At 44.2% G+C, this 26,693-nt stretch overlaps 2 protein-coding genes across 4 annotated transcripts in view; one reads left to right on the top strand and one right to left on the bottom strand.

Moving 5' to 3' along the window:
- The window catches only part of LOC109929744 (caspase-8-like), a 10,658-nt gene extending 2,161 nt beyond the window's left edge, over positions 1 to 8,497 (bottom strand). Inside the window, exons 1-4 of one of the 3 annotated variants that reach the window (XM_048599585.1) lie at positions 8,381 to 8,497; positions 4,858 to 5,190; positions 3,567 to 3,657; positions 1,679 to 1,810 (exon numbers count right to left, since the gene is read on the bottom strand). In XM_048599585.1, coding sequence (XP_048455542.1) covers positions 1,679 to 1,810; positions 3,567 to 3,657; positions 4,858 to 5,096 — 462 coding nt within the window. In that variant the 5' untranslated portion in view covers positions 5,097 to 5,190; positions 8,381 to 8,497. The other 2 variants (XM_020529319.2, XM_048599586.1) reach the window with 2 other exon arrangements.
- Positions 8,498 to 12,566: 4,069 nt separating this feature from the next.
- Positions 12,567 to 26,693, top strand: part of LOC109929740 (caspase-8-like) — a 20,454-nt gene continuing 6,327 nt past the window's right edge. Inside the window, exons 1-7 of the mRNA XM_020529316.2 lie at positions 12,567 to 13,087; positions 15,723 to 16,054; positions 16,747 to 16,852; positions 19,917 to 20,049; positions 20,994 to 21,091; positions 23,173 to 23,242; positions 26,114 to 26,178. Coding sequence (XP_020384905.1) covers positions 15,738 to 16,054; positions 16,747 to 16,852; positions 19,917 to 20,049; positions 20,994 to 21,091; positions 23,173 to 23,242; positions 26,114 to 26,178 — 789 coding nt within the window. The 5' untranslated portion in view covers positions 12,567 to 13,087; positions 15,723 to 15,737. The remainder of the gene's footprint in view (positions 13,088 to 15,722; positions 16,055 to 16,746; positions 16,853 to 19,916; positions 20,050 to 20,993; positions 21,092 to 23,172; positions 23,243 to 26,113; positions 26,179 to 26,693) is intronic.

Genomic DNA, 26,693 nt, shown 5'->3' with positions numbered 1-26,693 from the left:
AGTGACAGACCTGCCCCCACCAGGACTGTACCCCAGTATTATACAGTAAGAAATATTCCCACTAGGACGAAATTCACACATCGATGTTCGACATGGGAGTTGGAGCCAGTCAGCAGACCAGATTCCTCACTCTGCTGGCTTCCGAAATTTACAAGGGAATAAGGCCCCCAAGTTATGTGTTCCAATTTAAACAGTGTATCCTTGCTATGATAAATGACCTCAGGCAGGAGCTATTGGGATGCAGACACAGGAGGGATAGCCCCAAGACTAGGGATTCATATCTGGTGTACGAATGTAGAGGAGAGGAGAAGGAAGGTGGAGGGGGAGGTATAGGAGAGGAAAGAGGAGAGGATCTGAGATGGGAGAATGGAAAGTGCATGGGATGGGAGGGTGGAGGGGGCAGTTGCGAGAGAAGGCAAGAGGGAGGGTAGAGAAGAAGGATTGGTGAGGAGAGGGGAGAGGTAATTGAGAGAAGAGAAGTGGAGGAGTTGAGATGCTGAATGTGACACAAACAGAGACCAACGGAGAAGACCCCATCTGTCAGTCCTGGAGAACCTGACTCTGTGAAGAAGGGGAAACAGGTGTCAATCTGATAGATTTAATGAACTCACCGATTGAAATCACGTATCATAGAAACATGGAAGATAGGAGTAGGAGGAGGCCATTCAGCCCTTTGAGTCTGCTCTGCCATTCTCCACGATCATGGCTGATCGTCCAACTAAATAGCCTAATTTTGCTTTCTCCCCATAACCTTTGATCCCATTCGCCCCAAGTGCTATATCTAGTCACCTCTTGAATACATTCAATGTTTTGGCATCAACTACGTCCTGTGGTAATGAATTCCACAGGCTCACCATTCTTTGGGTCATGAAATATCTCCTCTTCTCCGTACTAAATGGTCTACTCCCAATCCTCAGGCTGTGACCCCTGGTTCTGGACACACCTACCATCGGGAACATCCTCCCTGCATCTACCCTGTTATAAGTCTCTATGAGATCCCCCCTCATTCATCTGAACTCTAGCAAAAACAATCCCAACCTAGTCAATCTCTCCTCATTCATCAGACCCGCCATCCCCGGAATCAGCCTGATAAACCTTCGCTGCACTCCCTCGAGAGTGAGAGCATCCTTCCTCAGAAAAGGAGATCAAAATTGCACACAATATTCCAGGTGTGGTCTCACCAAGGCCCTGTATAACTGCAACAACACATCCCTGCTCCTGTACTTGAAACATCTTGCAATGAAGGCCAACATACCATTTGCCTTCTTTACCGCCTGCTGCACCTGCATGCTTACCTTCAGCACAAGGACACCTAGGTCTCATTGCACACTCTACTCTTCCAATTTACTGCCATTCAGGTAATAATCTGCTTTCTTGTTTTTGCTTCCGAAATGAATAACCTCACATTTATCCAAATTATACTACATCTGCCATTGATTTGCCCAATCACCCAACCTGTCCAGATCGTGCTGAAGGATCTCTGCATCCTTGTCACAGTTCACCCTCCCACCCAACTTGGTATCATCTGCAAACCTGGCGATGTTACATTTTGTTCCCTCATCCAGCAAGGGAATGGGTGTGACTAAAACTGTGTATTGGAGTTATGCAAACTCATCCTCATTGACCATTCTTGCCGAATTTCCCAGTAGAACACTGGGCTGAGATTGATGGCCATTACCTTCCCTCCTGTAATGGTCAACTTCTTCACCAAATTCTTCCCAAGTTCCTTGCAAATGTCCTCCAGAAGCTGTGCATTATTTTCTTCCAGTAAGTCCATCTTCTCCATTTCAGTGAGGACATCCAGCATTGTCTGAGGAGTGAGAGTGATATAGCAAACTCTTAATGAAGGGTTCATCGGACAAAGACCGTCCCTGATCACTTGACGTTTACTGTAGACAGTAACTCTTATTGTACAGGAGCAACGTTGGATGTGTAACCAGAGGCCAACCTTGTGAAAAGTTTTAATGCGGGAGAAGGGATGCAGAAAAGTTTAAAGTGTGAATTTCTGCAGTTAGGACCCAAGCAGTTGAAGGCACTGTTGCCAATTGTGGAGCCAAGAGGAGAAGGGATGCAGAAAGGTCAGAATTTTCAGAGAGGGTGTGAAAGTCCCTACAGAGAAAGGGATGGGAAGGATAGTGGAAGGATTTGAACAAGAGGATGAATATTTCAAAGTGAAGACTTTGAGGGAATTGGAATTAACCAGTAAATCTGATCCGATCGTTTCTGCTTCAATCATTCCTGGAAGGAATATCTCCTGCTCTGCACCTCACTCTGAGTCACAGTTTTAAATCACTGACTCCACCAAAAGGGCAAATTGTCTTTCATTATTCACTCAAACAAAATCTGCCACAATTTAAAACATTTGAATGACATCTTCTCCAGGCTTGCTCTTGCAGGAACAGTCTAACTATCTCCAGTTTCTCCTCATTGCTGCAGTTGCCCATCCCTAGCATTATCCCACGGAATTCACATTCTAAAGTCTCCCTTGTGTACATGTTCTTTCCATAACAGGCTGTCAAAATTTGTACACGGTACTCAAACTGTGATTTAACAAGTTGGTTGGTTATGTATCATTACTGCTCAACTCTGTACTATTCAACCTAATATGAAAACCCCTAATTGCTATTTCTGTATTACTGATTCTATCTCTCTCGTGCACCTTCAGGTAATGATGCCGGATCTCTGGTCACTCATATGCTTCAATTTCTTTTCACTTAACGGACTCTGTCATTCTTCCTCAGACATGCGCTATCGGACATTTTACACTAAACTGCGTCTGCCTCCTGTCTCCGCTCAACTCCATTACCCTATTCCCCAAACCTTTCAGGTTTTCAGAAATCTTTCACACTCCTCCCCACTGGCAAAGCTGCATACCAGCAACTCATTTTCAAAATACACAAGAGATTGTGAAATGATTGAAAAATGATCCCAGGGTGACAGATGGACAGAGGACAGATGGATAGAATTTTTTCCCCCATTTGTGAAGGATTATCAGAGGAGAAAAAATCTCCATCGTCCAGTAAGTCAACAACTAGATCAAATCACAGCAGCATTAGAAGATCAAAAGGAGAGTTAGGAGCTTTTGTTCGATTCAGAGCATTCTGGAACGTTCTGTCAGAAACTGTGAGGGAAGTAGAATACATCAAGGTTTTTAAAACGTAGTGGATAAATACTGGTCCTTAAAAAGAAAAAATACAAAGAAGGGCAGGGAAATGTGACTAAGGAGATTTTCTTTCAGATTGAAGGTTTGAAAGTTATCAGCTGAATGCCCTCCAACATGCTATAGCTTTCTCAATAGTAAACAAGATAATACAGGCTGGGCACTGTTGTGATTGTAACAAGGTCAGCCAGCTGGACATCCTGGAATCCCTGACTGGGGTTGTTAATCTGGTCTAATCAGGGAGCCCTGGCTGACAGATATAAAGAGTAGTGTCAGAGATTCTGGCACTCTGAGAGCTGATTCTGAAGAGGCAGTACTAAAGTCAAGGACTCTTTGTTATAAATAAAGGGTGACTTGATGATGGGGTACTGGCCTCTATTTCAGTTACAAATCCCAGCATACTCACTAAACTCACTTTGATGCTCTCCAGTAAAAAAAATTTCACAGTTTCCAAATCATTCATCGTAATATCCTCCGAAACCTCAAACAAAAGCTGTCTGCAAAAGAAGCAAATTTATAATTAAAACACATCAGAACGGCAAATATGGTTTAGGAATAGTCTGACTAGAGTGGAATTCTCTCCACCTCTTCAGAGGTTGTGCCTAATTCAGTACAAAATTACTCAATTATTTGAAACGTGTTTCAAGAATGAAATTGAAAGTATCTTGTTTAAAAACCTTTTCTGGAATACTGGGCTGACTGTTTCACTTTAAACTCTCCAAAGGCAGGCACATCCTGGTTTCAGTTAAAGGCTGAATCTCCTTCACTGTCTGTTATTGTACTGGTGTTGGTCTTGGAAAAGGCTATGAGCTCTGTGTTGCTCCAAAGAAACTAGAGTTTAATGTCTTTTCAAGATTACAATTTACTTAACGTTCCGGAACAATTACTTCCTACGACTATGCACAAAGTCCAATACCATATAATTTCTTCATCATGTCATCACCTACATCATGATTGATGTAGCTTATCATTTGCATATTCAAGCACTAACCTTTTACATATACTGTTGCTTCAGACACTTCTGGGGCAGGGACATCACGGGGTTATATAGAGAGTGAACCATGAATCATGTATCCAGGATAGGTACAGCATGGCGTTAAATATAGAGGCCCACAACTTCCAGTCTCAGGGTCATCACAGTCTAGACGTATTGGTGAGGTGCATGTTGTGATCCTGTGGAAGTTCTGATGGACAGATCCATATGGGGATTGCTCAGGTTTGAACTTCTGATAGGCAATCCCCCTGCTCCCTAAAGCTCTCCACAAATGAATCAGTGACTTTGGGCAGTTGCAAAGTATTTGCCTGCATAGCTTTCTAGGAAATGTTGGACACATTGAACACTACCTCCTGGGTAAATACACAACTGATGCCCCAATCACTCACACTGACCCTTTCAGAACCCCCTGACCCAACCCAACTAACCTCTGGCCACGTATCTACTCTCTTAATCACACAAGTAGCCCTCCTGACCACAACACCCCAATCCAACCCAAAGACACACTCCATCCCAATTAATCACCTCCCAGCTATAGAGCTATCCCTCCCAATTACTGTTGGAATGCGATTGACAGCAGTCCTGAACATCTAACTCCACACAGTTTAGGCTGCTTGAGTATCTGCCCTCATTGCACACCTCCTGTCATGAATATGAAGGAGGGTCAGTGGATGTGCAGTTGACCATGAGAGGTTGAGCTGACCTGTATGATGAGATCTTGGCCTTTCCTGGTTCTTTCAGCTGCCTGCAGACCTTGTCTTTGTTGTACTTCATCTTCTTCAGGAGCCTGAATTGTCTGGTCCGATACAGTAGCTCTGCCACGGTGAAGGGGTCATTTTCAACGAGAAGGCCCTTCTCCATAAGAGCGATGAAGAGTTTTCGTCCAGAATCAACCCTGTTGAGCTGGTTACTGTCCAACAGATCTCGGCAAAGGAACTTCATTGCCTCCAGCTCATCCCTGCCCAAGTTTTCACTGATTCGATTGAGGTGGGCTTAAGAACCGGAAATTGACATCTTCCATCGTGGCTTCATACACCTGGATAGGCAGAGAAGTCACAAGTATCAGAAACTCCCACCTGTGCAGACTGTGTGACTCCCCCTCCTCAACGTTCCCTACTGAACCAGACATTGTCCTTAGCCTAGGGTCTGATATAGCTTATTGTCAATGACTGAAGGGGGTGACTGTGAGTAACATAGGAACTTTAAATGATAATGGTGAAGTGCAGGAGCTGCAGCCTTTGCAATTGTCCCACAGATTTGAGATCCTTGAAGCTTTTATGGAAAAAAGTTTTAAGTTTGATCAATGAATTGACCACAGCACTGTGATATAAGAAACCAGTCCAGTGAGGTGAGTCAACATGAACATAGTGGTGGTGGGTTGGGAGTTGGGCAGTACAATCAGGGGGTTAGACACAGATCCCTGTAGCCCAGTGCCAGGGTTCAGGGCATTAACTTTAGGTGGGAGAGGAACCAGCAGTAGGTGTGGAAGGATTCAGATGTCATGGTCAATGTGGATTTTCCTGCAAATAGTTTCTCCTAGTCCACTTTGGCCGGATCCTAACTTATCTTCCTCCAATTCAGAATCGTTATTTCTCGTCCCAACCTTGTTCTTATTCCATAATTATCTTAAAACTTCATGAACTGTGGCTGGCATCACTGAAGTGCTGTCCCACTGCCACATCTACCACTTGCCCGCTTCTTTCCCTAAAATTAAGTTTAGCAAAACCCCTTTCTTGTAGGACTTTCTACGTGTTGGCTTAAAAACTCCCTGGACATTTTTTTTAAGAATTCTTCTGACAGTGTGGCCTTCTAAAATTTCATCCCTCCTTATTGGAGTAATTGATGCCTTGACCAATATTGTCACACGCAACCCCACCTTTGCACCCTCTCATTTCACCTGAAGACTCTATAGCCCGGAATATTGAGCTGCCAGTCCTGCCCCTCCTTCGACTCTATCTCTGTGATAGCAATGATATCACATCCCCATGTGTTAATCAACAACCCCAACTCATCTGCCTTATTTAAAAGACTCCTTGCATTAAAATAAATGCCATTCAGCTCTGTCTTGCTTCCTTGTGGCTTACTTGGCTATATTCACACTGCCTTGTAGACTGACTTGGTCCTTCTTCTGTACTTGTCTGTACATGATCCTATGCTATTCCTCCAATCTGCATCCCATCCCTCTGCCAAATTAATTTAGCAAACAAAGATATTGGTCCCATTCTGACGCAACCCATCAAACTTGTACAGTTCCCACCTTCCCCGGGAATAAACCCAGTGATCCTGGACTTAAAGCCACCCCGACCGCCACTCCAATCCTTCAGCCACTCATTCATCTGTACTACTTGTAAGCATATGGTACCAAGTGTAAGCCAGAGGTTACAACCTTTCAGGTCCATTTAAAAAAAAAATTCTGCTACCTATACCCCTAAATTCCTGTCGCAGGGCTTCATTTCTCTTTCTACCGATGTCATTGGTCCCAATTTGAAGCATGGTCTCTGACTGTTCACCCTACCTTTCAGAATGCTCTGCATCCATTCAGTGATACCCTTGACTCTGGCCCAGGGAGGCCAAACCCCATCTGTGACCACAGAAACACCTGTCTTGACCCCTCACTACTGAATCTCCCAGGCAATGGTCAAGGGGTATTATCACCAGACTATCAACTCAGAGACCCGGGTAATATCCTGGTGACCCTGTTTAAATCCTGCCATGAATTTGAATTAAATAAAAACCTGGAATGAAGAGTCTAATGATGACCATGCAGCCCTTGCCAATTGTCAGGTAAAACCCCATCTGGTTCACTAATGCCCTTTAGGGAAGGAAACCTGCCACTCCTACCAGGTCTAGCCTACATGTGACTCCAGTGCCACAGCAATGTGGTTGACTCTCGACTGCCCTCTGGGCAATTAGGGATGGGCAATAAATACCAACCTGGACAGCGACTCCCATGGCCTGTAAATGAATTAAGAAAAGACTATTGTTCCCCCTTTCTTTCTGCTCCCCCTGCACTCCCCAAAGGAACGGTGGCTCTCACCATTTTCTGACACAGAAAGTCTGTTCTTGAGCGAGGGCCACTCTGGCGTTTTCCTGACTTCTTGGTAGCCTTCTTCTGACTGATGGTCACCCATCCCCTCTTTGACCGCAACTGACGGGTGACCAGGTCTAAAGACATGCTATCCATGTAACTCTCAGCTTCACGAATGCACTGCAATGTCTCCAGCTGATGCTCAGGCTCCAAATCCCAGAACTCCAGCTGATCAAACTGGCGGCAGTTACTGCACGTGGTCACCTAAACTGCCAGGAGCAGCTAAGGCTCCCCATGTAATGTGGGTCATGCAACACACAGGAGTGAACACCCTCTCCCACACCTTGTCTTAGTCTTAAACTTACTTCCCTTATGTTAAGCAGTTCAAGAGAAAATTCACTCAGATGATAACTAGTTTGAAGGGGTTATCTTACGAGGAAAGGCTGGACAGTTGGGCCTGCACCGATTGGAGCTTAAAAGATTGCCAGGTGATCTTGTCGAAACATAAGTTCCTGAAGGGAGTTGGCAAGGATATCTCCCATCATGGAAGTGACTAAAACTAGGAGAGACAATTTAAAAATAAGAGGTCTGCCATTTAAGACAGATATTTCCTCCACTTCTAGCACTAGATGGAAAATAAATTGAGGCCCAGGCTCAGGGAGGTAGCATACACCTGAACAGAATCAAAAGGAACTGCCAGCAACAGACAGAGAGTTGGGGACTTCTGGCACGGGTCAGAAAATAATTTGAGGCCCAGACTTGAGGCCTATAGCATCCACTTGGAGAGAGTTAGAAGCAGCGGCAGTTCGTCCTAGATGGAAAAACCAGTTTTTTTTTAAAAAAACAATACTTTGATGGATTTTCACTTACAAGTATACGCGAGGAGTTCAGACCAGGAAGTGGCAATCATAGATTTTACTCGCGTTTCCCTCCAGGGTGGCAGACCTGTGAGGAATATTCCAGTGGGGATGTAACTTTGAAGCTCAGGGTCATGGCTTGGCCGCCACCAGGAAAGTGTGGTAAACCAAGGCAGGGGCCAGAAGGAGGTAGACCTCAGGAATCTCTTGGGTGGAAAATAAATTGAGATCCTGTCAGCTCAGGGCCTAACATTCCGCTGAAGAATTTGAAGCAGGACGTCTGTTCAGAACCCTTATCGGCAAGAGGCAGATTAGAATTAAGGACCAGGTACAACACTCACCAAGATAGAATCAGAAACACTGGCAGGTAGACATGGACCTGTAGCACTGATGGATATTGCAGGAGGGAAGATAAATTAAGGCCCGGGCTTGTAAGCTAGCACTCAAGAGATACAGTCAGAAACAGTGGCAGGAAATGACTGACGGAAGTTAATCACATAGAGTGTGAAAATAAAACTCTGACATCACAGGAATGTTGAGAGTTGATTTCCTGGTATCTATCCTTGCCTAGGGACTGTGTTTAAACACTTGAAAGGATTAAAAAAACACTAAAAAAGTTTCAGTAAAAGTTGATGGTTTCTCTATATTGATTTACATCTACAGGACAGAATTTATAGCTATTGAGATTGCTCTTTTATTTTTAAGTCAGATTTATTACTTTTACAGAGATGTATCAGTAAGATTTATTATTACTGGTAAGGTGCATTATTACTGCTGGGGGTTGGTTAGCACAGTTAGCTGAGATAGCTGGTCTGTGATACAGTGTAATGCTAACAGTGTGGTTTCAATTTCCACAATGACTGGGGCACCATGAAGGCCCAGCCTTCTCGATCCTTGCCTGAGTGGTGATGACCCTCAGCTTTGTTTTTTAACTCTCTCTGTGAGAGAACAGTCTATTATTGGTAAGGTTTACAACTACTGGCAAAGTTCATTACTGGGAGTGAGGTGTATGATTATTAGTAAAGTTTATTCGCAGTTGTGAGGTTCCCTGGAGTAAAACTGTGGTTATGATATAGTCTGAGAGCTTTCCTATGTAATATATACAATGAAGACTGGATTCTTGTTGAGATGGATGTCTTAAGGTATATTAACAACATTAGCTATGCACACAAGCATGATATCTCAGACTTACATATGAGGGGAATCTTTTAGAGGCCTGAGCAACGTGGGCTATCATGAGATGTGTGGTAGAGTAACTCAACAAGTGCAGCAAGGCGCATCTCAATGTCCACGGGCACTGATCACAGACATACTTCATCGCAGACATTGGCGCACAGCATCCAGCGTGCCCTCACAACAACCTCCAATGAACTGGCAGTGGTGTTTTGGAAGTACAGACTTGCATTGCAGTGCACGCTGTCAACTAGTGCTGAAAGGCTGCAGCGGGGACAATTTGTGCACAGGCACAGGACCACAGCTCATGGACTGGACAAGGGTGGTACATCAAAGCTTGCTTTCTTGGTGCTTGCTTACTTAGCACTTACCTACCATCCATGTGTCGCCTTGCCTTGCCAGTTAGCACAGTCACACAAACAGGCAGCTTGCCTTGTCGCTAAGCAGTCCTGAGGCTAGGGATTGCACGGCAACGTGCTGCATCATCTCACCTCTACTCCATGTACCTGCAGCTTATGTGGCAAACACGTTGCATGAACAGCAAGCAAGCAATCGTATATCCACCTCTTAGGGGAGTTGACATCAATGAAGTCTATGGAGACACCCATCAGTCAGGGGGCCCTGTTACTGTAAGCCAGTGGCAGCCTCCCATTCTGAGAAAATGGCCATGATCACGCATCTGGTTGGACCAAGTTTTATTGGTCAGGGGTCCATTGAGGTTCCATGGTGCCAGTCTAGGTGGTAGGGATACCCTGGTCAGGAAGATGTACAGCCACCAGTCAGGGGTCGGGGGTGAAGTGGGTCTGATCACAACTAGCCCAGAACTGTCTGGTCAGGTCAATTGAGAGGGTGGGCCATGGTCACTCCTAGACCTCCAGGTATCCCTCAGAGAATCGTGGTGCCATCATCCCCTTCCCTGTCATGACCTGACTCTGTCAATCAGCCGGCAGCTTAAAAACGCCAGTGCTCGCCTGAGTGCCCTTTAAAGTTGCTGGTCTTTTGGTGGATATCTGCTGAGGGGCGAGCTGTTCTAGGAACAGCGTTTGGTATGATAGGGTGAAAATCAAACATGAGAGACACCATGGGGTGGGGTAGGTAATTAATGAGGCGAATTTGGTGAGATACGGTGAGAAAATGTCTTATGGCAAATAACTCTCTAAAAAACTGGATACAACTCAGAATTAGATAAAAGAAATACAAGTTTCAGCCTATAGTAAGATCAACACTTAATTGTGTTACTGTTATACTATATACTTAGCTCATTACCCTACACTGGACTGACTGCTTGCTTAACTGAGAGAGAGTAAATGAATACCAGAATGTCACACATTGTGATTCCGGGTAGCTTCCTCAAAGGTGCCTTTCTGAGATCTGTGCAATGATACAACAAGCAGTAGTAAAGTTTATTAGCAGTAATACAGTTTACAAACGTAGAAACTAAGAACAGAAATAGGCCATTCAGCCCCTTGAGCCTGTTCTGCTGTTCGATAAGATCGTGGCTGTTCTTGTTGTGTTTCAAATTCCGCATACCCCTGATAACTTTTGATTTATTTACCTCCAGGAATCTTCCAACTTTCAATCAATGGCTCCGCTTCCAGCACCTTTTGAGGCAGAGTTTGAGAGTCTCACAGTTCTCTGAGAGAGACCATTTCTCCTGATTTTCTTCCTAGAGAGTGACCCCTAATTTTTAAAGAGTGTCCCTGTTTCTGGACTCACCCTCAAGAAGGAAACATCTTTTCCATGTCCATCTTGACAAGGCCTTTCAGGATTTTATGGATTTCAATCAAGTCTCCCCCTAACTCTTCTAATCTTGGGTGGAAACAAGCCCAGTCTGTCTAACCGTCCCTCGTATAACAACAAAGCTGCCAATTAGAAGGTTCCAGAATGTTGTCAACTTGTCAACCATATGGTCAGGAACGTAGGAACAGGAGTAGGCCATTCAGCCCCTTGAATCCTCCCCACCATTCAATAAGATCATGGCTGATCTGTAGCATAACTCCATCTGCCTACCTTGGGCCCAAATTACTTGAAGTCCTTGCTGAATAAAAAATTGTCTATCACAGATTTAAATTGAATAATTGGATTACTATCAACTGCTGTCTGAGGAAGAAAGTTCCAAACTTCCTCTACTCTTTGTAGAAATGTTTTCTAACATCGATTCTGAATGGCCTGACTCTAAGTCTTAGACAATGCCCCGGTTGTAGAATCTTCAACCAGTGAAAATAGTTGATCTTTGTCCTTTGGGGTGGCACAGTGGCCCAGTGGTTAGCACTGCAGCCTCACAGCACTAGGGACCCAGGTTCAATTCCACCCTTGGGTGACTGTCTGTACAGAGTTTGCACATTCTCCACATAGCTGTGTTGGGTTTCCTCCCATAATCCAAAGATGTGCAGGCTAGGTGGATTGCCCATAGTGATCAGGGATGTGTAGATTATAGGGGGATAGATCTGGGTGGGATGCTCTGAGGATCATTGTGGACTTGTTGGTCCAAAGGGCTTGTTTCCACACTATAGGGATTCTATTTAAAAAAACCCTCTCTTTCCCTGTTAATATCCTGAAAACCTTGATTAGATCACCCTTTAACTGTCTAAATTTTAGACAATAAAGATTTAATTCATCCAATCTCTCCTAATAACAACCCATGAAGTCCAGGTATCACCCTTGTAAACTTGCCATTGAACTCCCTTCAGGACCAAAACATCCTTCCTAAGATATGGTGCCCAGATCTGCTCACAATATTCCAACTAGGGTGTTGTATGACTGCAGCATAAGGTCTGCATCCTTATACTCTAGCCATTCAGATAATGTAGGGACAATAGACTCAACAGCAGAATCTGGAATGCTCGCTCCCTCTCCCCCTGATTATTCATTGTCTCAGATAACAGTATCCAGTGAAAAAAGCCAATTGAGAAAAGAAGTATTCGCAGAGAACTCAAAGATAGTGAATACTGCGGTCCCTTAAAAAAATGAATTTTCCTTTAGGATGTGAAGGCATTCGAGAATGAGCAGAAAAATTCATCAGATTGGTTCTAGGGAGGAGGAGCTTCAATTACAAAGATAGACCAGGTGAGGTGGGCATGGTTTTCTTGGAAAAGAGAAGGTTGAGAGTGGATTTGATACACATTTCAAAATCATGAGGGATCTAGATAGAGAAGATAGTGTGAAAGGATCCAGAATGTGAGCACTTGGATCTAAAATAAAAGAAGCATGGGAGACGTGATGAGAAAGATTTCACGCAAACACACAAATGAGCTGTCTGAGTGAGGTTTAATCATGGCAGTCAAGAGGGAAGTGGATAATTACATGAAAATTATGCAGAGGGAGATAGAGGACTACTGAAATGAAAACAGAAAGTGCTGGAGAAACAGGTCTGGCAGTATCAATGGGAGAAAAACAGAGTTAGCATTTGAAATCTAGTGATCCTTTGTCAGAGGAACAGTTAATTGTTCACCATCAGAGCATGTATGACGGGCCGAACGGCCTCCTTCTGGATAAAGTTTGTTTTCGGTGTACTGTATTTGCCTGTTGGGGGGAAGTGGCCAAGGATTCGCATTATTCCTGAAGTATTCGTATTGTGGTTCTCCTGGTTGTTTGCACCATATGTTGTCTGTGCACTGTTTGAGTGCTATTCGCCCCTTTGTCCAGCATTTACACTACCTTTACACAGAGTATTTCCCCGGACCGGAGGGGTATTTCCACTGCATTTTTTTAGTACGCTTTCACTGAGTTCTCTGGGTTGTTCCCCGTTACGGGGCAGTACTTTGCAATGACTCAGCCTCTCGCACACCAAACTTCAAGCACTTCCGTATCCGTCAGAAACGGAGAGCGCCCGCCGATCCTGAAGGCTCCAGCGCCGAAACCGAGCCGGCTCCCAGGTTAGTGGCGTTCGCCAAACACTGGGCCCACATTACCCAGCCTATTCCGCAACCCCCCACCCACCCCACGTCCCGGTCCCGGTCCCGGAGCTGGAAGCAGATACTGACATATCTGCTGCAGCTAGATACAATGTGTTCCCGTGGCCGAAGAACCAATCCTAATCTAACAACAACGTAACCAACAGAGAAAATTAACAAGTCGGGCCCCTGCTCCCGCTCACTGTCCTGTAACCCCTGGGTTAGAAAGAGAGAGGGTCAATCAGCGAGAGCTCCTGATCCTCATCACTGTATGATTCCTGGCTTAGACAATGTGGAAATCAGTTAGGGCCCCTGCTCCTGCTCACTGTCCTGTGACACTTGAGTTACAGGAGGAGGAAATATTTACAAACAAACATACTAGCTCAGCAGATAACAAGGTGTAGAGCTGGATGAACACAGCAGGCCAAGCAGCATCAGAGGAGCAGGAAAGCTGACGTTTCGGGCCTAGACCCTTCTTCAGAAATGGGGGAGGGGGTTCCGAAATAAATAGGGAGAGAGGGGATAACAAGGTGTAGAGCTGGATGAAGAGGAGGAGGTGGAGAGAGGGGGAGGCGGATAGAAGATGGATAGAGGAGAAGATAGGTAGAGAGGAGACAGACAGGTCAAAGAGGCGGGGATGGAGCCAGTAAAGGTGAGTGTAGGTGGGGAGTTAGGGAGAAGATAGGTCAGTCCAGGGAGGACGGACAGGTCAAGGGGACGGGATGAGGCTAGTAGGTAGGAGATGGCAGTAGGGCTTGAGGTGGGAGGAGGGGATAGTGGGAGGAAGGACAGGTTAGGGAGGCGGGGACAAGCTGGGCTGGTTTTGGGATGCGTAGGGGGAGGGGAGATTTTGAAGCTTGTGAAGTCCACATTGATACCATTGGGCTGCAGGGTTCCCAAGCGAAATATGAGGTGCCTACACTCACCTTTATTGGCTCCATCCCTGCATCTTTGACCTGTCTGTCTCCTCTCCACCTATCTTCTCCTCTATCCATCTTCTATCCACCTCCCCCTCTCTCCCTATTTATTTCAGAACCCCTTCCCTCCCCATTTCTGAAGAAGGGTCTAGGCCCAAAACATCAGCTTTCCTGCTCTTCTGATGCTGCTTGGCCTGCTGTGTTCATCCAGCTCTACACCTTGTTATCTCAGATTCTCCAGCATCTGCAGTTCCTACTATCTCTCATACTAGCTCAGCAAGCAAGTCAACAACCGCATTTATTAAAATCCATTAGTCATATGTTGTTTTCAATAAAGAATTAATTTCTGACAGATATTTATACAATCATAGTACATTTTCAGTATTCTGAAAACTATTATAATACATATCATCAAACTGAAAGGCATTTCTAAAATGCCATCTTTCACCTGTGTTCCTTTGCAATAATCCCATCTTTGCTAACACCCCTTGAATGAAAAGTATATTCATTTTATTTTTGATTGTTTGCAGAAGTCTCTGTCCACTTTACATTTTGCATATCTGCTTTGGAAATGCTTAATGCTGATGTTATTAAAAGCGCTCCAAACACCCCATAATGCTTCATCCTTCATATGCTAGATAGAAAATTATTTGCCAAAAACAGTTACATCCCAGCTCCTTTCACTTCTAGTTTTGCAGAACTAATTTCTCCTTAACTTTTCATAAATTTGAAACAGAATCAGATATTGATTTACTTGTGATAATGTTTAGTTCAGAATCTTCATTCAGGAGTCTCTTAAGTATCTAAGAAAGGATGCTTTAGCCTTGGAGGGGGTCCTGAGGAGGTTCATTGGAGCATAGGAGGTTGAAGGGTAACATTATACAGGTTTTTTAAATCAGTTAGGGCACAGATGAGGTGAATAGCAAAAGTCTTTTCCCTAGGATAGGGAAGGTGAAAACTAGAGGGTGTACTTTTAAGGTGAGAGAAAGATTTAAAGGGGACCTGAGGGGCAACTTTTTCCACACAGAGTGTGGTTTGTATGTGGAATGAGTGGTTAGAGGAAGTGGTAGATGCAGGTACAGTTACAACATTTGGACAAGTACATAAATACGAAAGGTTTAGATGGATACAGGCCAAACGCAGGCAAATAGGACTACTTTAGTTTGGGGAAGTTGGTCGGCGTGGAACTGTTGGACCAAAGGGTCTGTTTCCATGCCGTTTGACTCTATAATTCTGTAATCAACCAGGGTCCCTGCTCCTGATCACATAAATATACAAAAGAGGGTCTAAAGGAGACTATTCACTCAATAAGACCACGGCTGATCTGTTTGTGATTTCAATTTCGTATTACAATTCAGTTCAAAGACCTTTGATTCCCCGGCTAAACAAAGTGACTACTAATCCTACAGCAGTGCTCCTAGTTCTAGACTGAACCACATGAGGAAACATCCTTTCCATGTCCACCATCACTGTCCAGTGACCCTTGGGATACAGAGAAGGGGAAATTAGCCAAGATTCCCATCCCCGATCGTCACCCAGTCACCCCTGGTTAGAAAGAGGGGAAATCAGCCAAGGAGAAAGGGTGCGATGTGTGTTCAACAATGGGTGGGGAATGTGCAGAGTCTCTTTTTGAGGAGGGGGAGTCACACAGTCTGCACGGGTAGGGGTTTTTGATGCCTGTGATCTCTCTGCCCCTACAGGTGTTTGAAGCCACAATGGAAGGTATCAGTTTCCGGTTCTTAGCCCATCTCAATCAACTCAGTGAAAACCTGGGCAGCGATGAGCTGAAGGCAATGAAATTCCTTTGCCGAGATCTGTTGCCCAGTAACCGGCTAAACGGGGCTGATTCTGGACAAAAACTCTTCGTCGCTCTGCAGGAGAAAGGTCTTCTCGATGAAAATGACCCCTTCATTGTGGCAGAACTACTGTATCGGACCCGACAATTCAGGCTCCTGAAGAAGATGAAATACGACAAAGACGAGGTCTGCAAGCAGCTGAAAGAATCAGGAAAGGCCAAGATCTCATCATACAGGTCAGCTCAACCTCTCATGGTCAACTGCACATTCACTGACCCTCCTTCATTTCATCTCGGGAGGTGTGCAATGAGGGCAGACGCTTGAGCAGATATTCAGGCAGATATCCAAGCAGCCTAAGCTGTGCGGTTAGGTGTTCCAGGACAGCTGTCAATCACACTCCAGCAGCAGTGAGGATTCCGAGAAACATTTACAAATCAGCTGATCCCACAAGACGGTGAAGATGCAGATTGGGAGAGCTGAGCAGGATCCATGCTAAAACGTTTAGGGGCTAAATAGTGTGCTTAAAACAATACATTGCAATGTTTAAATAGGTCTGCAGCTGCTCAGGGTGTGTTTGTTGCAACAGTGCAGAAAGACTTTTATTCTATAACTAACTGTATGCTGTACTTGCCCTCTGAATGGTTATTGGGGTTATTGTGTACCTAACCCTGTGTTGTACCTTGCCCAGGAGTGTTTGATGTACACAATGTAGAGGGAGATTTACTCTGTATCTAAATTTTGTGGCACCTGACCTCCATGTGTTTGATGGGAACTGAACATAGCACTCTATGAATAAAGTAATTTTTAACACATTTTTCAAATAGTTAAATAATCTTGTACTGAATTAAATACATCCTCTGGAGAAGTAGACAGAGTTCTACTCCAGTTCCAGAACTGTAGTTTTAATATACATTTGCTTCTTTTGCAGACAGTTTTTGTTCGAGGTTTCAGATGATATTACGATGAAGGATTTGGACACTGTGAAACATTTTTTGCGCTTCTCACTATCCAAATTGAAACTGGAGAATATCACAGTGAGTTTAGTGGACATGCTGGTACTTTTACCTCCTGTGAAAGAGCTAATCCCCTTTAGTATGTTATCCTGGTTCTTCCCTATATCTATTCATTTTTTTTGTAGAAAACAATTCTATCCTTTGCTTTTTTGGATGGATCCTTGATGGATTCTGCTTTCCTTGCAATTTCTGACAAAGTTTCAGGTACTCTCAATCCTCCATACAAAATAAATGTTCCCAACTCTAGCTTTGACCTTTTAATGCTGCTGTAATTTAATTTAGTTGTTGACTTACCAGACAATGGAGGTCTTTTCTCTGCTGATAAACCTTTACCAATGGGAAAAAGTACTAGCCATCTTAGCTAAAAGCCTCTAATCCCTGGGATCCTTTCCCAATCATTTCACAATCCCTTGTGTAACTTGAAAATGGGCTGCTGGTACACAGATCTGATAGTGGGGAGGAGTGTGAAAGATTTCTAGAAGCCTTAAAGGTTCCAGAAATTGGGTGATGGAGTTGTGGAGAGACAGGAGGCAGATGCAGTTTAGTGTATAATATCCAACAGCACATGTCTGAGGAAGAATGAGAAATGAGGGAGTCCATTAAATGGAAAGAAACTGGAGGATATGAAATTCCCTCACAAAGAGGCTGGTTAGAAAAATTAAAGCACATAGAATAGGATTAACTGAGATTGTAGACTTGCTCGCTGTGCCGGTGTTGTTGGGTTGCAGACATTTTGTCACCCTGCTAGGTAACATCGTCCATGTGCCTCTGGTGAAGCATCTGTGTTTTGTCCCGCTTGTTATTTATATGCCTTGGTTTGTTGGGGTGGTTGGTATAACTTCTGGTTCTGTTTTTCAGTGGTTTGTATATCAGGTCCAGTTCAATGTGTTTGATGATGGAGTTCTGGTTGGAATGCCAAGCCTCGTGGTCAAACAGAGATATGCCAGAAGAATGTTTGCAAGAATGGACCCAGGAATGATATACTTCAGTTTTGAAGATAGATGGGAGAAGTTGGAACTGTTTTCCTTGGAGATGAGAAAGCTTGGAGGAGATCTGATTGGTGTTTTCAAACCATGAGTTGTCTAGGCAGGATAGATCAGGCGAACCTGCTCCTGCTTCTAAAAGGATCAAGAAGAAGGGGGCACATATTTAAAATGTTTTGCAAGAGAAGTGCATGCAATGTCAGAAAAAAAAGATTCATACAGTGGGTGGTTTGGGGTCTATAATGCATTGCCTGGAAGTGTAGTGGAGGAAGGTTCAAATGAGGTACTTAACAGGGCAATGTATGATTATTTAAATAGAAATAATGTGCAGGTTATGGGAAAGGGCAGCAGAGTGGCACTAAGTTATGTTCATTTGGAGAATGGTGCAGCAAGGTGGATTGAACTGCCTGCTCCTACACCATTTCTTTTGCAAACACCTTTCCCCTATCTTGCAGGCTCCTCTTTACCCCACCAAGCATTCTCCTTCACCACCACCCCATTTCATGCATCTCCATTTCCCTGCTGAGTTCTCCTCTTTCTTTTCTCCCCTCCATGTCTCACATCCTCTTGGCTCCAGAATTAGCAGCCTTGCCTTCAGCTGCTTGGGTTCTAAGTTCTGAAATTTTCTGTTTAAACTTCTTCACATCCTCTCTCCTAGAGTCATAGAGTCATACAGCATGGAAATCGATCCTTCAGTTCAACCCATCCATGCCGACCAAGTTTCCCAAACTAAACTAGTTTCACTTGCCTGCATTTGGCCCATATCCCACTAAACCTTTCTTTTTCATGTACCTATCCAAATGTCTTTTAAATGCTGTAATCGTGCCTGCATCTACCAGTCCCTCTGGTACTTCATTCCACACATGAACCACATTGCGTGAAAAAGTTGCCTCTCAGGTCCCTTTTGAAACTTTCTCCTCTCACCTTAAAAATATGCCCCCTAGTTTTTAACTCCCCTACCCTGGGGAAAAGACCTTTGCTATTCATCTTATCTCACCCCCCAACCTCCTGCACTCCATTGAAAAGGACCCAGCCTATCCAGCATCTCCTTATAACTCAAACCCTCCATTCTCAGCAATATCCTGGTAAAACTTTTCCGAACCCTCTCCAATTTAATAATATCCTTCCTTAGGGCGACACAGTAGCTCAGTGGTTACCCTCTGAAAAGCATCCCACCCCAGACCCAACCCTACCCCTGTTACCCTGTATACCCCATGGCTAATCCACCTAGCCTTCACGTCCCTGGACACTATTGGCAATTTAGCATGGCCAGTTCACCTAACCTGCACATCTTTGGACTGTGGGAGGAAACTGGAACACCCAGAGGAAACCCACGAGACACAGGGAGAATGTGCAAATTCCACACGGACAGTTGCCTGAGGCTGGAATCAAACCAGGGTCCCTGGCACTGGTCTGTCTCCACACTATAGGGATTCTATGATTCTAAAGTAGGGTGATCAGAACTGTACGCAATACTCCAAAAGTGGCCTCATCAAAGTGCTGTACAATCTCAGCATGACATCCCAACTCCTATACTCAATGTTCTGAGCAATGAAGGGAAGCATGCTAAATGCCTTCCTAACCACCCTGTCTACCTGTGATGCATCTTTGAAAGAACTATGTACCTGAACCCCTTGGTCTCTCAGTATGACAACACTACCCAAGGCCCTACCATTAACTGTATAAGTACTGCCCTTGTTTGTTTTAACAAAATGCAATACCTCGCATTTAACCTTGGTGTCATCCGCAAACTTACTAACCATGCCTCCTAAATTCTTATCCAAATCATTTATATAAATGTCAAACAATCCTGTTTTAAAACCTTCCACAAAGCCTCTCTTTTGGTTACACATCAAACATTGCTCCTGTACAATCAGAGTTATCGGGTAAACATGGAGTAATCAGAAACAAAGAAAAAACCAAAGAACCCGATGCTGGAAGAAGGGTCATTGGACCTAAAGTGTTAACTCTGCTTTCTCTCCATAGATGCTGGCAGACCTGCTGAGTTTTTCCAGCAATCTCTGTTTTTGTTTCTGGAACAGTTTTTGTCTGATGAACCCTTCACTAACAGTTTGCTGTGTCACTCTCACACCTCTCCTCAGACAATGCTGGATGCCCTCACTGAAATGGAGAAGGAGGGATTGCTGGAAGAAAACAATATGGAGCTTTTGAAGGACATTTGCAAGGAAATTGGGGAGGATTTAGTGAAGAAGTTTGACTGTTACACAACGGAAGGTAATGGCCATCGATTTCAGCCCAGTGTTCTACTGGGAAATTTGGGGAGAATGGTCAGTGAGAGTGAGTTTGCAGCCCTCACGTACAACAAGGGTAAACAGATCAGTGAAGATCCACTGACAGCTTGTGGCAGATCTGGGATCTCAACTCCTCCACTCCTCTCCCTTCGTCTCTTCCCGCTCACTGTCCTTTCTTCTCTTTCCTGTCTCTCCTCCTCTCTCTCTCTCCCTCCCCCTTCTTTCCTCTTGTCCTTCCTCACCTCTCCCCTCCCCTCTCCAGGTTCACTCAGTTTGGAGGGACTGTCTTACGAGAAGAGGTTGAGTAGGTTGGGCTCGTACTCATTAGAGTTTAGAAGAACGGGAGGACCTGTTATGGAAACATACAAGATTCTTAATGAGCTTGACTGGGTAGATGTGGAAAGGTTGTTTTCCCCTGTGGGAGAGTCTAGAACCAGAAGGCATGATAACAGTGTGAGGGGTTGCCCAGTTAGGACAGAGAGGAGGAGGAATATTTTCTTTGAGGATAATAAATCTGTGGAATTCTTTACTGCAGAGGGCCTTCAAAGCTCAGTCATTAAGTATATTCAAGGCTGAGAAAGACAGATTTTTAATCTGTAACTTTTAATTGATTTTTAATCAAAGGTCTTGGGGAAAAGGCACTCAAGTGGAGTTGATGATGATCAGATCAGCTGCATTCTCATTGAATGGCTGAGCAGACTTGATGGGCTGAATAGCCTACTTCTGTTCTTACTTCTTACGGTTTCTTCCCTCTCTCCTCTGCTGTCATCAAGCTCCAGAAAGGCCGGGTACAGATCCCAGGTCTTGGGGCTATTCCTCCTGTGTTTGCACGCCATTAGATCCCACCTGAGCTCACTTACCCGTGCAGGGATGAGCTGGTTACATCAGAATGCATAACTCGGAGTCCTTATTTCTACGTTAATTTAGGAAGCCGGAAGGGTAAGGAATCTGGTCCATTGCTGGCTCCAACTCCCGAGACTGAGTGTCTGCTTGTGAACTTAATTCCTCAGAGGCCACCATCTGGGGTGAGTAAACCTTGCGTTGATTTGTGCTGTTGTCTCTGCAATCTGATTAATCTACAGGCACGAGGCGCAAGGGGCATTGTTATAAAGCTTGGATTAGGCCTCAAAATGGAGTTTTGCGTTGGTTCCGGTCACCTCACTCTAGCAAGGATGTGAGGGTCCATGAAAGAGTGCACAGGAGATTTAGTAGGATGTTTCCAGGATTGACGGATTTTATCTGCAAGGCTGGAGAAGCTCGGGTTGTTCTCCTTGGAACGAAGGAAATTGAGGGGAGCTTTAGTGGAGATGAACTTGATGAGACAGGTTTCGATGAGTTGGACGAAGATAAGCTTTTCCCATTAGCTGATGGTGTAAAAACACATATTTTGGCAAGAGATGCAGGTGGGATGGAGGAAGAATGTAGTTTTCTTACACAGTGAGTGGTAATGGTTTAGTATTTACTGCCCATAAGACTAGTGGAAGCAGAATCAATAAATGATTTAAAAAGGAAAGATGAAAAACAAGTCTTGCTAAAACTATACAAGGCACGAGTCAGACCACAGCTGGAATACTGTGAACAGTTTTGGGCCCCTTATTTAAGGAAAGATATACTGCCATTGGAGGTAGTGCAGAGACGGTTCACTTGGTTGATCCCAGGTATGGAAGGATTGTCTCATGAGGAGTAGGTTATGAGATTGAGTAGGTTGGACCTGTACTCATTAGAGTTTAGAAGAATGAACATATATATAAGATTCTTAAGGGGCTTGACATAGTAGACGTGGAGAGGTTGTTTCCCCTTGTGGGAGAGTGACCACAGGACATAATCTCAGAATAAGAGGGTCACCCAGTTAGGACAAAGATGAGCACTTCTTTTCTTTCTGAGGGTAGTCAATTAGTGATTTTAAAAAAAATCACAGGGACCTGTAGAGGTTGGGTCATTAAGTGAATTCAAGGTTGAGATAGCTTGTTAATCAGTAAGGGAATCAAAGGTTATGGGGAAAGGCAGATAAAGTGGAGATGAGGGTTATCAAATCAATCATGATTTCATTGAATGGCAAAACAGACTGGATGGACTGAATAGCCTGGTTCTATTCATAGATATTATAGTGTAAAACTTGAGAAATAAACTTGCAGGGTCAGGGAAATGGAGCAGGGGAATGCGACAGAGTTAGTCTACAGGCAGCAGGCATGGATTTGATGGGTTGAATGGCCTCTTTCTATACTGTAATGACTCTGAGGAGCCAGAATGATATGGGCTGTGTTTGGCAGAGACCATGTGGTACAGGGTGGATGAAGTGGCCAAAGAAGACTAGGTGTTGAGGGGAGGGATTGTAAGGGAGGTAAAGTGGCATGGGCAGGGTTTCCTGACAATAGGACTCACACATGCACTGTATTGGAACTGGGAAAACATTGCCGTAATCTTAAACTCCACTTTTCCCATGTGGGCTGGGATAACCCCATCTAATGAACTGTATGTCAGTCAACAATCTTTTGGTCAGGAGTGGAGTTTCAGAAGCCTGTGGAGTAGTGTCTCTCCCAGGGGGCAGGGTGCTAGGGAGGGGGACTACAGAGAGACATGATCCACATTTAAGTCCTGCAAGCAGGTACTAGAGCATTTGGACATTAGAAGTTCTTGAATGAACTGAGTGTCCTGAAGGTGTATCAATGGGACGGTGGCCCAGCGGTTAGTACTGCTACCTCACAACGCCAGGGACCCAGGTTCAATTCCACCCTTGGGCAACTATGTAGAGTTTGCACATTCTCCCTGCATCTGTGTGGGTTTCCTTCAGGGGCTCCAGTTTCCTAACCACAAGTTAGGTGTATAGGCCATGCTACAGTGCCCAGGGGTGTGCAGGCAGGTGGATTAGCCATGGGGAATGCAGGGTTACAGGGATAGAGTAGGGGGCTAGATCAGGGTGGGATGCTTTTCGGAGGGTCGGTGTGGACTCAATGGGCCAAACGGCCTGCTTCCACACCGTAGGGATTCTACATCCTTTGATATTTTGCCTGCGAAGGAAGGCTTTCTACGTGCATCAGTCACTGTTGCTATTTAAGGTTTGACAATGACCCTGCCCTCAGATATGATTGTTTTCTTTTCTGTGTAGGTACGGTTGGGACCCCCCAGGATGGGTGAACAACACAATTCCTTGTCAACGAAACCGGCACAGCTTTCTGGTATGTTTGTTACTGTATAATACTTGGGTACAGCACTCGTGGGACAGGTTCTGTCACCTGTATAATACTGGGGTCTGGGTCTGTGGACTCCCCTTCCAAAACCCTCTCTGTTTTCTGTCCATACTTCAGTCTCATAAGACCAGAAAGGTTCTGTCCAGGATGCAAGCAGCAGCAGCAGTAATGCGCTGAGTCCCGAGAGTCAAGGTAACCAAATCTGTCTGAAGGAGATGGAGACAGACAGTGAGAGAGGCAGTGGGAGGACAGCGTGTAACAGAAAGATAGGGAAATTCTTGGGCATGAGGAGACTGGTGAAGTGTATGCAAGCAGCAGAAAGCAGATGGTGAAAGGAAGATTGACTGAAAGAGAAGGGCAAGAAGAGACAGAGGAGTGAGTGAGTGAGTGTTGGAGTCAGGGTTGGAAAGATGAGAGGCAGTGAAAAAGAGACAGGCAATCTGAGAGTGGGTGTTGTGTTAGGAAGAAATAAACATTTACTCCCATTTCTAAGTAATTAGGATGACCAAATGAGTTTATGCTGTATTACTTTATAGCCAGATGTGTTACATCTAAGATTGTCTAACATTAAGAAAAACAATTCAGAAACTAGTTAAGTCAATCGAAGAACACATCTAGAGCAAGTTAGCTCCCTTCATCCTGAAGGGTGGAGTTATATTCTGATGTGAGTTACTCTTTGCAGGACCTAGGTACCATATATATGAAAACTCACTTGTACAAGATTTACAGATAGGAGCCTGGCCCTGAGCCTATGGAAGAGGTTTAAGAATAATGACAGATAAACGAAGGGGCTGTTGAGATGGCTTGGCTTCAGAAAGGGCAGACCAGTTCTCTCCTTGGTATTGGCGTAAGGAGTTCGTGTGGTTGAAGGTAAGGCTGCAGATGAAGTCAGTTGGGTTTCAGCACAGTATTAGATACAGTGCAATGTAAAAGGTTAGTTGTTAGGGCACATGTCCCTTTTATAGATGACTCAGTATTTATCTGATAAAACACCTTGAAAGGAGTGCACTGCAGATTCACCTGAGTAGGGAAGTCAAGTTGAGATTGTACGGGACATTGGTGAGGCCTCTTCTGGAATACTGTGTCCAGTTTTGGTTGCCCAGTTATAGGAAGGATGTTATTAAGTTGGAAAGGGTTCAGAAGACCAGGATGTTGCTGGGTATGGAAGGTTTGAGTTATAAGGAAAGGCTGGATAGGCTGGGACTTCTTTCACTGGAGCATAAGAGGTTCAGAGGCGACCTTATAGAAGTTTATAAAATAATGAGGGGTATAGATAGAATTAATGGTTGTTTCTTTTCCCTAGTATGGGGTATTTCAAGACTAGGGGCACATTTTTAAGGCAAGAGGAGAGAGATTTTAGAAAGACATGAGGGGCAATTTTTTTTTTACACAGAGGGTGGTTTGTGTGTGGAATGAATTTCCTGAGGAAGTGGTGGACGTGAGTATAATAACATTTAAAAGACATTTGGGTAAGTACATGAATAGGAAAGGTTTGGAGGGATATGAGCCAGGATCAGGCAGGTGGGATGAGTTAGTTTGGATTATGACTGGCATTGACTAATTGAACCAAAGGGTCTATTTCCATTTCTAAGAGTCAGATTATGAGGAAAGATGACGTGAACTGAGTTGGTATTGCCTGGAATAAAGAAGGTGAAGGGGTGATCTAATTGAGATTTTGGAGATTTTGGAAGAGTAGATCAAAATCTTTTTTCTTCTGTTGGCCAGTCTAGGTCAACGAGAGACAACCTTAACTTGAAAACAGGACTAGGTCTTGAAGTAAGGAAACATTTCTCCACTTATAAAGTTGAAGAAATATGGAAAATACTCCCACAAAAAGCAATAGGTACTGCGGTTCAGTTAAGGATTTTAAACACACGATTAATAGAGTTTTGTGAGACAAGGGCATAAAGGGACAGATGGATGGATAGAGTTACAATGCACCCATGATTCATTAGGACAATGGAACAGGCTTGAGGGGCTGAATGTTCTCCTCCTGTTCCTTTGTAGAGGATGGTGTGTGGGGAGGTATCACTTGGTAACTGGTCACCACTTGGAGGGTCCCTGGGCTGGCTGCTGGTTAGAATTTGTATAAAGTGGCAGAGAAGTTGAAATATCTTCCGCTGATTGTGGGTGACTCCAAATTAGGTGCAGTTCCTTCAGAAATCTTTATAATATTTACAGCTCTGAGAATTTGGACCCAGGAACATAGTGTTGAGTGTACATTTCAAAGACAAGAGACAGAGTTTAGATTTGCCAGGAGACAGGAAGACATAGGAGCAGAGTGGGCCATTGAACCATCACGTCTGCTAATGTGATAATGCTCTACTCCACTTTCCTGGCTTTTCCCCGTAACCCTTGATTCCCTTACTGATGAAAAATCTGCCTATCTCAACTTGAACATACTGAGGATACAGCCTTGACAGCCTACTGCAATAAAGAATTCCACAGATTCTCAGAGAAAAAAATTCCTCCTCATCTTTGTTTTAAATGGGCGATCCCTTTATTTTGAGATGGTGCTCCCTGGTCCTAGACTCTCCTATGAGGGGAAACAATTGCTCTGCACCTATGCTGTCAAGTCCATAAAGAACCTTTTAAGTTTCAGTAAGGTTTCCTCTCATTCTTTTGAGGCAGATAGGAAAACCAAAAACTGTATTCAGTTCAGGAAAATAAGAATTTTTTAAGGGGCCAGATTTTCTTTAGCATTTTGTAAAAGGCTTCTAAATTTCTCCAAAGATTTATGTGTGCAACTGTTAGGAATTTCTTCTCTTGCATCCCCTTTCAAGTGGTACCGTTTTCTATCGCACTGATCTGTATCTACTAGGCAGCGGCATTAACTGAGAATCATTTGCTTTTATGCAGACACGAAGGAGCAAGATGGTGTTGACTTCCATGGTCCAAATACTGAGGCGAAGTCTGAGCACCAGGTGAGAGCAGTTCACTCACCCCTATTGTTTGCTCAATGTCAAGTCTATGCTATTTAGTTTCTTTACACTATTTTCACCAGGTTCTGATTATTAAAAATGTGAATGTAATATTAACCTTCTACCTAAAGGGGGCTTAATTACAAAGAGTGGAGGCTGTTATCTAAAGGTCTTTCTGGACTCCACTTGCACTGTGTTCAGTTCTGGGTTTTGCACCTCAGGAAGGACAGATTGGCCTTGAAGGGAGTGCAGCACAGAATCACCAAGGTGATACTGGGACTAACTGGGTCAAATTATGAAGCCAGATTACACAGTGAGATTGTGTTTCCTCAAATATGGAAAATTTAGAGATAATGTTATTGAGGCATTGCAAAGTATCATCTTAATCAGATGATAAAAGCGGTTTAGATATAAAGTAGATAAAAGGTGTAGAGCTGGATGAACACAGCAGGCCAAGCAGCATCAGAGGAGCAGGAAGGCTGACGTTTCGGGCCTAGACCCTTCTTCAGAAAATCAGT

The sequence above is a fragment of the Rhincodon typus genome, chromosome 7 (genome assembly GCF_021869965.1).
Source record: "Rhincodon typus isolate 14 chromosome 7, sRhiTyp1.1, whole genome shotgun sequence".
In the NCBI taxonomy this organism is placed as follows: Eukaryota; Metazoa; Chordata; class Chondrichthyes; order Orectolobiformes; family Rhincodontidae; genus Rhincodon; species Rhincodon typus.
The sequence above is the reverse complement of the archived record's forward strand: the minus strand, read 5'-3'. Positions and strand labels throughout refer to the sequence as shown.